Source organism: Malus sylvestris, chromosome 15, assembly GCF_916048215.2.
Source record: "Malus sylvestris chromosome 15, drMalSylv7.2, whole genome shotgun sequence".
Taxonomy (NCBI): domain Eukaryota; kingdom Viridiplantae; phylum Streptophyta; class Magnoliopsida; order Rosales; family Rosaceae; genus Malus; species Malus sylvestris.
Genome location: NC_062274.1, coordinates 46,593,977 through 46,608,669, shown reverse-complemented (window position 1 = coordinate 46,608,669; position 14,693 = coordinate 46,593,977). Strand labels below are relative to the sequence as shown.

The 14,693-nt window shown below is 37.7% G+C and overlaps 2 protein-coding genes across 2 annotated transcripts; both read right to left on the bottom strand.

The window, feature by feature from the left end:
• Nucleotides 1–2,389: 2,389 nt before the first annotated feature.
• LOC126606037 (protein CutA, chloroplastic-like) lies at nucleotides 2,390–4,785 on the bottom strand. The gene is made up of 6 exons (XM_050273504.1): nucleotides 4,576–4,785; nucleotides 4,374–4,486; nucleotides 4,043–4,105; nucleotides 3,198–3,229; nucleotides 2,926–3,020; nucleotides 2,390–2,692 (listed from the first exon to the last, which is right to left on the bottom strand). The coding sequence occupies exons 1-6, from the start codon at nucleotides 4,767–4,769 to the stop codon at nucleotides 2,611–2,613; spliced, it is 579 nt and encodes a 192-aa protein (XP_050129461.1). The 5' UTR covers nucleotides 4,770–4,785; the 3' UTR covers nucleotides 2,390–2,610.
• A 7,395-nt stretch (nucleotides 4,786–12,180) lies between these two features.
• LOC126603028 (uncharacterized) lies at nucleotides 12,181–12,615 on the bottom strand. Its single transcript, XM_050269796.1, has one exon. It carries the CDS (start codon nucleotides 12,613–12,615, stop codon nucleotides 12,181–12,183), a length of 435 nt encoding a protein of 144 aa, XP_050125753.1.
• Between the last annotated feature and the right edge of the window lie 2,078 nt (nucleotides 12,616–14,693).

The window sequence follows — 14,693 nt, the reverse complement described above, 5'->3', positions numbered from 1 at the left end:
TCTGTTGTTCCCATTTCATTGGAAATCTGAGGGATCTAGTTTTTTGGTACATGCCGTGCTTGGCCGGTCGTTCCAACTCATGCTTGTGCGGCCTTTAAAACGTGTGGGAATGTTAGGATCCAATTGCCCCATGTTGAAAAAATAGCATGTCTTGGCGTGGTTTATGACATCTTGGGCACTCTTTCCTTGTAAGCTGGGGTTTAGGGGAAAACTAACCAAAATTGATGTTCAAAAGACTAAATTGCCGTTAGACGAAAACTCTCTTCTCCTTATGTGTTTCTCCTCTCTAAACTTCTCATCTCCATTTCAATTATTGAATTTTTCTACTCGAGGTCTCGAATTCCTCTCCCAGACACTCACACATCGCTCAATGACTATTACAGCTCGGGTAGCAATCATGAAACTCGTCGTACGGTGAAGGCCCTTAATTGCAGGTTTTGTGGTAAGCAAAAATTGGAGCTCGGTGATGTGCTGATCTCTTGGTTTAATTGCTTTTGAGTAGAGCTAACAGAGTATTGTGGTGGTGCCTGAACCCTGGTGGTTCAACAATAGAGATGAGGTACAGAGTAAAAAAAAAATCACAATATTGGGGGGAAGAGAGGGAGTTTTAGTCTAGGGGTAATTAAGCAATTTTGGTTAGTTTTATAAGCATTGGAAAAACTAGGCTATATTTCAACAAGTGCTCTTCAGAATGGCTATATTTTCAAATTTTCCGATTTTTTAGTGACAAGTTTTTAATTATAAGATAGTGGTGCTCTTTCCTTATAAGCTGGTTTTTAGCGTCAGGTTCTTAATAATTTCTTAATAGTTGATATTAAAGTCTGATTATACCACTTAATTAGGCCCAGTCTTCAAAAGATAATCTCATGTAACCACTAACGTCACATGACAAACATCTATTGGATAGTCTGTGTAATTTTTAAACACGTGACAAACATTTAATGGACGAGTGACGCCACTGAGACTATGCATTGATTACAAGAGAGAATCTCCTCTAATCTTCGTGAAAAGGGCAAACCTATAGGTTGGAAGTGGATTAATATTATGTGTGTGCACATTATGAAGTCAGTTGAATGATTGTAGTGTGATGGAATGTTACAATCCAACAGTCCCACAACGAAAATAACATGTCTTGGGCAGTTTGCATCATTTTGTTACAAGCCAGTTTTTTAGGCAAGTTGTACCTTCTCTGCACAACCCTCCAAGTATCGCGTTGAAAGTCGCGGTATCAGCTTTGCACCCTCTCTCTTTCATCTCCTTGAGCAACTCTACAGACTCAGCAGCAATTAACCAAAGCAGTGTAAGTTGTAACCAACCGTATCGGACTTTATGCTGAAACTCGTCGTTTTCATGGAAATTTTCCTTCGCCTCCTCCTCTCTCTTCTCTTTACAGAAACCATTCATCAGATGCTTTGTTAGATCTGAATTTGGATTATGGATGAGATAATCAAGGATGACATGTTAGAAAAAAAATTATTTTCATTGGATTAATCGGATACTTTGTTAGATCATCGGATACTTTGATACCGCGTTACATGGATTAAGAAATATGGGCCGAAACTTCGCTATAATTCAAGTAGTTATAATTGTAACCATTAGCTGGTAACCCAGTAGTAAAGGACGGATTACAAAGCTTCCTTAAAACTAAAAACTAGAGGTTTCGAGTCCAAAATCCGTTGTTGGTGTGAAAGCCAAACTTGTGGTAAAGGAAAGACTAAAATGTCTTTGTGAGTCTTCCTAACCCATGTGGTTTGTCACCAATTGTCCCTTAAAAAAAAAAAAAAAAAAAAAAAAAGTAGTTATAATTGTCCTAGTTTAAATTGCTATAGTTCACTAATTGTTGCAATTTAGGTACGACAAAATTGTTTTTTTTTTTTAACAAAATTAACTGTTAGCCAATTTTTTTTTACTAAAGAGGATGCTCTAAGTAATCAATTTTTTTTTCTTTTCAAAACAGTTACCAAGCTTGAACTAAGACAGAATTTTAAGAGGATGATTTGATAACCATTTCGTTTTAGGTTTTCACAAATAATTTGTTTGGTAAGTTGGTAATTGCTTTCAATTTTTGGTTTTCACAAAGATGAAAACAGTTTTTGGACCAAAAAAAAAAAAAACAGTTATGAAAAATTTCTCTAAAAACAATTTCAGGTTTCGTTTTCATTTTCACTCCCTTTTATCAGTCACCAATTCCATGTCACAAAACATGCATCGTACCCCCATCTCAAAAATCGATCTCTAAAACCTTTTGACTTGGATCAGGCCGCTCGACTCTTGTTTCCAAAGCTAAACATGATAGTGGAATATTTTACTCACATCAGAACACCTTGAGAATTGCATGCTGGAAGAAATGGACACCAAGAAAAACCAAGAGGAAAAACACAATGCCATGTAGAGGTAAACTTAAGTTATTTAACTATAAAGTCCACATATTATCTTAGAAACTGACCAACAGGAAACCCGGCAGCGATAGTGATTCTCGATTACAACTGTAACACCAGGAAGCTGATATACAGCTTGTTTTATTTGCGATGCTTGCACACATACCTGCACATAATCAAACACAATAGAGACATCTGCTTGCCCACTTCAAACACTCGAACGTGCTTTGAGTCAGTCCCTTGTGCTGTTTTTGATCCATTCTAAGTACGGGAGACTGCCTGCGTTGATGGGTAAGGCGATAACTTCTGGAACACTGATAAAAGTGAAAACAAGAAAAGAGAAGTCAGTCCTGGTAGAAGGGATTATGGAATGCTGAAATATTAGGTGGAATTTGCGGCAGTAATCCTTGGAGAGGGGTTAGGCATATGATCTTGTCAATCAGTTACGTAGAGTATTTTTGTGGCTGCCACAATCTTCTATTTATTTGGAACTTTCAGCTTGCAACGAAATTATATGAAATTTATTCAGTAAAATCTTTGGGCTTACTCGTATGGATGGTTTGCCTTGACATGCGCTGTCAGACCTTCAAAAAGGGATTGCCTTGTCTTGATTATAAGAAGTTCTTCAGAATCTGTCTGGACCTATCCACCAATAAGAAAGGGTGAAATAAAAACACATATATTTTGCAGATCTCGTGCTTACTTGTGAAAATATACAATTTTCAATGAAACAAAGTGGAAGGGTTATTAAGGGTATCTCTGCACCCTTCTCTATGATCATGCGATGATCCATGCTATCTTGGGAAATGTGATCGGTACCTCTCCTTTCCACTGATAGACGGACTCAATGCCTGCATTCACAATATTCAACATGAATCAGACAAGAAATACAACCTTGAAGGCTTGATGCAAGTAGTATGCAAGAATGTTAATGAGGAAATTCTTAAGTTCGGTTGTCAATTCTAGATTAAAATGCAATATCAATAGACGGGACGACATGAGAAATTTATTTTAAAAGACCCAAATTAACAGTTCAAGTGATAGCATGCATGTTAAGAAGTACAGAGCTTGGGAAATCCCAACAAACATCAATGTTCTTCCTATACCAAGCGATTAACCAAGGCAATAAATACTTAAAAAGTCCACACATTGTAATCTTGATCAGCAGTAACAGAAAAACATATAAGAGAAGAAAAAAGTGGGTGGGGAAGGGGGCTGATAAACTCTCAGTACGAACTAAATTCCACAACCATGTTTTAGCAGATGGTACAAGAAAAAAGATGTTTGGCCTATATTCTTACTAATGTAATTCCATTACAAAGGGACAAATAATCTTATCTGCTGAATTATTCTATTCTGTTGACAGGCTGCAAACTGATCCAAAACTTGGGGGTAACTCCAAGTCAGATGGTTGGCGTTAACCCGAAAATTACGATCATTCAGGCTTATAAAAAACACTCAAGCATCAACTTGTAAAATTTGTGTTCAGTCTTTCCGTTATTATTTTGCTTTCCCAGAAAAGAGTTCAGTCAGAACAAGCAAATGTAAACTTGACAGCCCATGCTCTTTGGAATATATACGGATGACTTCAATTGGTCGACAGCAAAAGCAGTAGACAAAACAATATCCAAGCATAATGTAAGGATTAATATGAAGTAATGTACCTGGCACTAGGTTAACACAGGCTGCAAGTTGTTCTCTGACTAAGCTTTCAGCCAACTTCTTTCCTGCAGAAAGATAGTATGTCATAAAAGATCAAATACATAATGTAGTTTCAGCTACAGTCTTCCAACCCTTAAACCAAGTTACCATGCACATTACATTTAACTCATCATCATTTCACACAAAAATTCAAGCATACGTTCATCTTGTTTCTCAATTATCAAGCACCCAATGATGAAAAATCGTACAACTTTTCGAAAAAGAAAACAAACCCAAATAAAAAAATGCTAAACGAAGAAAACCCTTCAATCATTCTATCAATAAAATACCAACCTACTTCTCTGCTGGGCACAGTCACATAAACAACAATACTTGGAACAGTGGCACTGCTACTCCCTTCCATCCTCACAGAATGAACGGCTGCTGATTGGCTGCCAAACCTTGATCTACAAACCCACAGCACAGTAAACAATGAAATTACACAAAACCCCTTTTGGAATCGGATAACGAAGGTGAAGAAGGTGGCGGTGTTTACCTCAAGAGAGGGGCAAAAGGGAGAGAGAGAGCAGTGCCGGTTCTGAAGGCGGAGAAGGGGAGAGTGGGAAGGAGGTTGGAGATGCCCAAGGTGACAACGCAGAATGCTCCCACCAGGGGAAGACGGCGTCGTAACGTGGCGGAGGAGGAGATTGTTCGAAGGGCTCTGGGTCTGCAGAAGAGTGTAGAAGCCATTTGTGAGAAGCAGCTGGTGGGTATCTATAGTTTTGTTGCGCGTCATCATTCAGCCTGTTTGGGATTCGTTTCATGATGCTCTAACCCGGGATAACATGATCCCAACAGCAATTTTTTTTTTTCGTTTTTGGGTCAAGTGATCCCAACGGCTATGCAATTATAAATATAAGTCATTTTTACTTTTCACATACTTTTTTAATTTTCGGATCGAATGAATTGATGTAAATCAAAGAACATAAATTCATAAGAAGTGTATAAGAAGTAAATAGGTCTGCGTAGATAGTACACCTCTATAAGTTTGGTTCTTATTTTTGGTTAGTCATCCTAAACTCCAATTCGTGTCAATTGATCTTGTTAATTATTATTAAGGGAAGGGGAGGATTCAAAATTATTATAGAATTTAAGAAAATGAATAATTTTGAACTCGAACGCATAAATAGAAGAAACTCATGTATAAAGCAATTCTCATATGAAAACTCCTTGGATTTGGACAGTTGGACATAACGGGATTTCTATTGGGCCAAGAGGAAGCCGGTTTCTATTTGGGCCAAGCGTGCATGAGTTTCTCTTTGATTAATACTCTTGTTTTTAATGAAGGTTCGTCAGCAGCATGCGTTTGCTGATTTGAGCCAACTGAAGCTGCGTCTTTATGTTTGCTGTTCTTGGTGGCCAGGGTTGCTCAAGGGATCGCCTAATTTGGAATATCTTGTCATAGACTTTGATGTAAGACGTATATTCATTTATGCTATATAACACCAACTTGCAGCTCTTAACGATTCTCATTTCGTTCATTCTTTTAAATCAATGTTAGAACGACAGTACTTGTTGTTTGTTGTCACGCCTCAAGACTATCTGTATAAGAATGTATTCATTCCAACATATTCTCACTTCTCGACTCATATCTTTCACACCTCGTTGTGCTCAACAGTCTGACGAGTCACGACATTAGGTTTCGATCCTATTATTTTACAATTTGTACCATATATGAGTTGTGTGTAGCCAATGTGTTCAATTATATGAATAAAGCATATTTTGGGTCATGCCTGACACTTGCATGTTTTCTTCTCAACAACTCTCCTTCATCTTCGGTAAGAAACAGGCAAGAAAGGTCAAAGTAGAGGTGAGGACGGCTCCACCAGCCCCCTGCATTGGTTTTATTGCCCATGCACAATAAGAATAAATTATGTATCTCCAAGTCTCTTGCAAAAAAACATATAATCGGCATTGAAAGCATAATGATTCTATTAGCAATCGTAAATCGTTTTCAACAATTACATAAGATATTGGGAGAAACTACGATATTAAAAAAAAACTAATGGGAGGTGATGTTACTTTTGATGCAAAGAAACAGACTACCAATTCCTGCAAGTTGCAACAAAGTATATTGTAAACACGAAAATCCTACGATAAATGACAAGATAACACGCGTACAAATAATATTTGTATTAATGTAATTTAGATTACAATCTCTTTACAACTTGATCCTCTAATTCAATATCCGAAATGTGTAGATGTGTGATGCTGGGGTTGTTAATCCAAGGGTTGTGATGACTTGATCTTGGATGAACGATTGCCTCAAGGATTTGGCTTGTAGCGAGGGAAGAACTGGTGTGGTGGTGGTTGATGATTCTTTAAGAGTTTTGGTGAAGAACGTAAAGGGCTTTCTGTATTCTTTTGATAGTGTTTAGGAATGCGGATGCTTGAGAACTTTAAAATTTCAAAGCTTCAGCATCTGGACGTGAAATAATTTTTGAACCCCTTTTCTTTGTCTTGGAGCCTTCTATTTATAGACTCTCAAAGTTTTGCCTACGAAAGAACCAGAACTTGATTTGTGTGTCAGTTCATGATTTATGACTTTACTCCATCAATTAATATTTGATTTAAATAAATATAAAATAAATAAATCAATTCATTTTTTTCATTTCGTCACACCCAGTGCACAAGGCTCCCGCTTTACGCAGGGTCTGGGATAGATGAATGTCGGCTAGCCTTACCCCCATTTATGGAGAGGCTGCTCCCAAGTCTCGAACCCGAGACCTACCGCTCATGGGCGAAGGCACTTGCCATCGCGCCAAGTGTGACCTCAAATAAATCAATTCATTTAAATTAATTAATTTGTTTAATTTATATTAACATCAAATAATCCCTTTGTGGCATGCGTCCTCTTGATGACTCATTCGATTTTGTTGAGTCACGTGCCATGTGTACAATTTGTGAGACACGTGGCACATGCCACATATGCCCTGGTTCGTCGAAACTTTAATACGTTAGTGGATAGTTATTTCACCGAAATTTCGATGTCTACATATATATATCCTTGGAAATGGTATCCCGTGGAATCAAATTTTGCAGGTTTCTTAAATCCATGCCTATGTTGAATCAAAGGTTGAAGATATTGACCATAATTCGGTTTTGTTTTCCTTTCTCTTTGTGGGATACATACTGCTTGTTTTACACAACTCACAAAAAAATTGATTTTCTCTAACACTTGCTAAAATCATTTCCATAGTGCTTGTTATTAAGCAATGTAATAGCAGTTATTTATAATCCAATTAGGCTTCGAATTGAACTTCTATAATTTTAGATCTCACCCTCTGCCTTACTGCCTGCTGATGAAGACTTGAGTATAGATGGGCTTATTGGAGAAGTTTGGCATGTCAACGTCGCTTTGTTGCTCTTGTACTTTTTGAGAGTAATGAAGTTGATCATTATATTTCACATAATTAGTCTATTTTTTTTTTTCACAGCCTTTGAATGTTTCGACAAAGTGTTATATCTATTAACACAGAGAAGCTATGAACAGCAATGGATACCAGAATCGAAGAAGAAGATGAGGAAAGATAGAGAGGAAGAAAGAGAAAATGTATTAACGCTTTCAGAAATTCTTACAATGCTTTCTTACTCAAATGAGAACCCTATTACTCCTTATATACCCATAAGAACTAATTACAACAGTACCCTTCTACCTGTATTAACTAACACATCTTCTAGATAATGCCATGTGGCAATTCTGTTATATTGGTTATTACTCCCCCCTCAAACTGAACATGGATCTGCCAAGTGAAGTTTGAAACAGCTAAACACCTGAAACCGGATCTAAAATTGGACCTGAAACAGCAAGAGCAAGGTGTATGCAGTGCTTTACAAACACAAGACCATGCAGGCCTTTGGTGAATACATCTGCAACCTATTCTTCAGTAGGTATATATTGGACAATTAAATCACCCCGTTGTACCTTTTCACGAACAAAATGATAGTCGGTATCAAGATGTTTGATCTTCGAGTGAAAGACAGGATTCGAGCTTAGAGCTAAAGCACTCAGATTGTCACAGTGAAGTACTTGAGGCACCAAGATTCGCTGATGCATGTCTTTGAGGAGAGATCGAATCCAAAACAAATCTGCTGCAGAATGTGCTAAAGCTTTGTATTCAGCCTCAGTAGAGCTGCGAGATACTGTGGATTGCTTCTTAGACTGCCATGAAATGGGATTATCGCCCAAGTAAATCACAAAACCAGTTATAGAACGTCGGGTATTTATATATGCTGCCCAGTCTGAATCAGAATAGGCAAGCAAATTGAAATCCAAGCTCTTTTTGTAATGCATACCATACTCAAGTGTTCATTTCAGGTACCTTAAGATGCGTTTGACAAGATGCATATGAAGATCAGTCGGGGAAGTCATAAACTGACATACCATGTTAACAGCCTGAGCAAGATATGGCCGAGTAAATGTCAAATATTGGAGAGCCCCTACCAAACTTCGATAATGACTTGGGTCAGAGAGATGAGCACCTTCTTGTTCAAGTAATTGTGCATGGGGCTTAGATGGTGTTGATGTAGGCTTACATGTCTCCATTGCTGCCTTCTTGAGGAGATCTTTAGCATATTTCGATTGGCTTATAAACAGTGATCCATCATCTTTATACTGAATATGCAATCCCAAGAAATAAGATAATCTGCCCATGTCCTTGAGATCAAACACTTCTGCAAGGTCACTGATCACTGCTTGAACTGTTGTAGGATTGGAACCAGTGAGTATAATATCGTCTACATAGAGTAATAAGAGAACAATATCCCCTTTATCTACTTTAACAAATAAGCTTGTATCAGATAAGGAAGTTGTGAAACCAAGGGATGGAAGATAACTCGTAAACTTCGAGTTCCAGGCTCTCGGGGCTTGTTTCAAGCCATAGAGAGATTTAATGAGTTTACACACATAACTTGGACAGGAAGGATCCACAAATCCTTGAGGTTGCTGCATGTAGACCTCTTCCTCGAGATCACCGTGCAAAAAGGCATTTTTAATGTCTAGTTGTCGCAGATTCCAACCAAACTGTGCAACTAAAACAAGAATTAATCGAACAGTAGTGTGTCTGACCACATGACTAAAAGTCTCTGAGTAATCCAGCCCTTGTTCTTGAGTGTACCCCTGAGCAACTAACGAGCTTTATACCTTGATATTGTTCCATCTGGATTTTTCTTTATTTTATACACCCATTTGTTGCCTACAATTGTTCTGTGAGATGGAGGTGAAACTAGAACCCATGTACCTTGAGCCTTTAATGCATTATATTCTTCTTGCATAGCATGTTGCCATTCAGATTTACACGATGCTGCCCTAAAAGTTTTAGGTTCTTCAGGTTCTGTGATATCGGCCAGAAATGAAAACCCTCCAGGACATGCACTAGTAATTGACACAGAGCAGGACATATCCGAGCAAGACTCCAGTATTTGTAATGAATTTAACTCAGGGAAAGTGGCCAAATGAGCTGCATAATTCTTTCTTGAAATAACACCTGTTTGTAATCTAGTTTGAATCCGAGGATGAAATGGTTCTTGTACAGGTAATACATGTGAATCAGTACTAGAAGAGTGCTCAGACAAAGGTAATAATACCTGAAGTTGAGTAGTATCGAGGACAGGAAGCAAAGGAGGTGGAGTTGGTGTATCACTTGTTGTAGAGTAGGAACCATTAGATGTTGATGCTGATGAGTTTTCACAAATGTGATTTTGTGGAGTAATGCATACATGAGAACCAGAGTTAGAAACCGATGTCCCATCTTGCTCAGATTGACCCCTTATAGACCGCATGGGAATAGGAAATGGAATAATCACAGAGCTAGTTTGATTGACTGTCTCAGCGGATGCCACACCACTGTGAGAAGGTCTCAACCTTGCTGGAAATATTGACTCTTCAAAAATAACATGTCGTGATATAATGCATTTCTTATACTGTTGATCGTAACATATTACTCCCTTATACCCCATTGCATAGCCTAAGAAGATACACATTTTGGACTTAAACTGCAATTTATGACTGTTATACGGCTTGATCCATGGAAACACAGCAGTTCCAAAAATTCTTAAGGACTGTACCTCAGGCACTTTGTTGTATAGCAGCAGATAGGGAGAACTAAATGATAAGGTTTTACACGGCATTTTATTAATCAGAAAAACTGCATGAGCACAAGGAAAGTACCAAAACTCACTACTTAAACCAGAAGCATTTAACAAAGTGAGAGCAGTGTCCACCACATATCTATGTTTCCTCTCAGAAATCCCATTCTGTTGAGGTGTGTAAGGGCAAGAAATAAACTACATAATGCCTTTTGCAGCAAAAAAGGATGTAAACCGCTTGCTAGTGTATTCACCTCCACCATCTGTTTGCAAACCTTTAATTGTTAACCCAAACTGAGTGTGAATGAAAGCATAAAACTCGAGAAAAATTGCATACACATCAGACTTGTTGCACATGGGAAATATCCAAGTAAATCTTGTATATTCATCTACGAAAAGTACATAGTATCGAAAACCTTCCACAGATTTTACAGGTGTTGGACCCCAAACATCTGTGTGAACTTTCTCAAAAGGAGCCAAACAACTATCATGTCTAACAGGAAAAGGTATCCTAGACATTTTACCCCTAATACAAGAAATACAAGTAGTACAAGTCGCATCTAACTTGTGTAAAACCTTAGACTGTCTTAACATTGCAGCCATAGTATCATGTGCAGGGTGTCCCAACCTTTGATGCCAAATATCTGATTTCACCATTTTCCCTAAGTAAGCCACTGGATCGCTTGTAACAACTTGTGCCCTCTAGAAGCTTTAACCACTGGAATCTGAAATAACTCTTCGGGTTTACTCTTTCCGTGATACACCACCTCTTTTGTCTTCTTGTCCTGCACAAAGAACTCACATTCATCACATATAAACCAACTATTATTATCTGCACACAATTGTTTAACTGAAAGAAGGTTTCTGGCAATATTTGGAACATGAAGAACTTTACTGAGAACTAGAGAATAATAAGCAGTATGAATTGCAGTGGAACCGATATGTTTAATTGGTAGACTTGAACCATTACCAATGGTTATATTATCAGACCCTTGATAAGGAGCCACTGGATTTAAAACATTTATATCTGCAGTCATGTGGTGTGAAGCACCTGAATCCACAATCCACAAATCCTGAGGAAGAGCCTGAAATGTTTGTTGTGCATTCATGGCAGATAGTGAGGCTGGAGGTGGCTGACCTTGATATGTGTATTTGGCTCTATGAAAACAGTCAAGAGCAGAATGTCCTCTTTTTCCACATATCTGACACTCCACAATAAACCCAGCTGGTGTATTGCTTGTATTTATGTGAAAACAGTTCACTGCAGTATGACCTCTTTTATTACAGATTTGACACTCAACTACAACATTTGTTCTAGCTTCAGTATTGCCTGACCACGACCCAGTAACATTCTGACCTTGTCTTGTCCCTGAAGAGTAAGGACCATTTCCACCATAAAACCCGCGTCCTCTGAAGTTTTTACCAGTTCTATAGTTGTTGCTATTATTCCTAGATTGACCACCATTTCCATATCTGTAACCCCCATTATAGTTCTGAGATCTGAACCCATGCTGCTGACCAGAATGAGAGGGAACTACAAAACCATATCCATAAGATTGATCATGATGCCCTGGAGGAAAAGTATTAGAACCAAACATATGGGACTTCACACCATGTTGATGAGCATTATTAAATGAACCATGTGGTTGCTGAACAATAGTACCTGATGTAGTAGCAGGTATATGAGCATGGTTTTGAGAATTTGATGAAGATGCACCACTCGAAGATCCATTTCCATACATGACAGATCCCAAACTAGTATTCTGACCAGACTGAGAACCCTGAACAAAAAGAGCATTCATATTCTGAGACAGCAGATTCATTTCTCCTTCAACCTCATTTTCAGTGCCAAGTAGTTGGGCACGAAATTCCCTTAAGGTAATGGAAGATTCCCGTGCCAAGATAATTGTGCGAATAACACCATATTCCTTAGGTAAACCTGCCAGCCCAGCAATGATAATATCATTGTCAGAAACTGTCTCTCCTGCAGCCATTAACTGATCTCTGATATTCTTCAAACGCAACAAGTATTTATCAATGTTATCTGCCCCTTCTGAATCCTATGCAACTCTGTTTTCAAATGGTTAACTCTAGACTTCGAAACAGACGCATATATTTCAACAAGATTCGACCACGCTTCAAAAGCAGTCCTGCACCCTAAGACATACTTCATGGCCTCATCTGTTAGTGTAGCAAGCAGCAGACTAATAAGAGCCATATCAGTAGACTCCCAATCAAGAAACTCTGTGGTAATCTCCCTTGTAATACCAGTCTCTGAACTCACGGCATACTTTGATGGACAACCAATCGTACCATCAAAATGACCAAACAATTTGTACTCTTTAAGAACCGACTGAAACTGGAAGGCCCATTTAGCAAAATTATCATCTCGAAGTTTTATAGTCAGCATACCCAACAAATTCTCAATCTTGAATGAAGAAGACGCCATTGGAAATAGATTCAATCAATCACAATTCTGAGCAAACCAAAAAAAAAAAAAATTACCAACCAAGGAACACACAACTGACTTCGAAAATTCACAAAAACAATACCCAAATAAGGAGAATGACACTCCAAATCATAACCCAAATTGCACACTTCGACTCAAGACACCAAATCAGGAGATTGAAACTCCAAGAATCATAGAAAGAATGACACTTTCTTCTTTAAATCGACAAGTCCTAGAGAATGATACTTCAAGGAACAAACATAGCACAGGAGATTGAAACTCCAAGATTCATAGAAAGAATGACACTTTCTTCTTTAAAATCGACAAGTCCTAGAGAATGATACTCCAAGGAACAATACACACAGAATGATAAGTGCAAAAATCAACACAACAAGATTCTACCAAACAAAAAAAAACCCCCAAATCTTCGCTTAAATCAAATTCCAACAAATTGAACCACAGCGCCAAGAAAGAAACAAAAGCACCTGATTCGCTAAAAATCACACCACCAAATCTCCTAAGAACGCCGTTCCAGATAACCACCAAACACCTAATCTTCGAGCACCCAATCGTCAAGATAGCACCCAAATCAGCGAAAGTCTTCACCAGAACCGAGAGTGGCGACGAGCCTAAACCGGCGATGATACCATATTAACACAGAGAAGCTATGAACAACAATGGATACCAGAATCGAAGAAGAAGATGAGGAAAGATAGAGAGGAAGAAAGAGAAAATGTATTAACGCTTTCAGAAATTCTTACAATGCTTTCTTACTCAAATGAGAACCCTATTACTCATTATATACCCATAAGAACTAATTACAACAGTACCCTTCTACCTGTATTAACTAACCCACCTTCTAGATAATGCCATGTGGCAATTCTGTTATATTGGTTATTAATATCTAATTGTGTTTTTCATGCATTATTCAGTTCTTATTATTTATTTTATTACTCATTGAGCTAGTAGTACTGTGATAATTTAAAATGAAAGAGTAGAACATCAAGTACTCTAACAAACACACGAACAAGCTACAAAGAGTATTTTATCAGGATAGGGCTATTCACACTCCCGTTTTAACTTTCCACACAAAATGGGTGTGTGGATAGCACTACCCTTTTATTAATGGAAAATAAAGAAACAACAATACTGAGACGGCTACAAATAGAAGACTACATTTTAAATGACTTGTTCACAAGTGAATAACAAACACCATATTTATAATAAATTAAATCTCAACCTTTAAACGAAAACTTAATTCTAACGGGTTGAGCCTAACATCCAAACAATAAAACAATCCTAAATATTAATATTTTTCAACAAAAAATACCCAAATTACAACCAATAAACAACTAGTCAAGTCCTATAAAAATTTATATAATATGTATAAAGGATTAAAAATGAAAAGATGTGATGAAAAGCCAAACAAAGACAAGACTAAATAAACACGTGTGAATACTACAAAAAGTTGTTAACTGGTCCTAGCAAGGAGCAGTAATAAGAGGTACTACTTCATGTATAAGTGTGAGGTTTTGTTGCATGCTATGACGTTTTGTTAAATGGTTTTTGGCATCTCCACATTTAGACAGTGAGAGTGCATTTGATTTACCTAACACAAATCATGAACTGGGATTCCCAATTCAACCATTTTCCCTCCTCCCAAACATATGGCCCCAGCCTAGAAAACAAGAGTCCCCAAGGCATATAAAGCGAAGCAATGCACCTTATGACAATGTTGAAGCAACTGTAATTTTGTGACGACATTGGTTGACCACATAACATAACGGTTGATTTATTAGTTAATTATATTAAACTCGTATGACTTCCAGAAATACTAATTCAATCAAAATGAGATTTCAATATTTTTAGGCCTCACTTTATGGAAACTCAACAGGGATCGAGTTCTAAACAAAATTCGAGTTTATAGACTTACTTAAGTAAACCATGAATATCTCTCAAATGCGTATTCAACGTGATGTTTGTGTGGGTATCAACCATCTCAGTGTGTGATCAGCTAATCTGGTGAAAAAAATATGATTGTTTTAAATATCTACCAAAGTCCATATAGCCCATATGAG

Bases quoted from the DNA above. Each gene is read 5' to 3' on its own strand.
- LOC126606037 (XM_050273504.1), bottom strand. From the start codon at position 4,769: ATGGCTTCTACACTCTTCTGCAGACCCAGAGCCCTTCGAACAATCTCC. The intron at 4,106-4,373 runs GTTGGTATTTTA...ATCTTTCTGCAG, and splicing joins TGTGCCCAGCAGAGAAGTAG to GAAAGAAGTTGGCTGAAAGC. The intron at 2,693-2,925 runs GTAAGCCCAAAG...CACTTTTATCAG, and splicing joins AAGGCAAACCATCCATACGA to TGTTCCAGAAGTTATCGCCT.
- LOC126603028 (XM_050269796.1), bottom strand. From the start codon at position 12,615: ATGGCGTCTTCTTCATTCAAGATTGAGAATTTGTTGGGTATGCTGACT.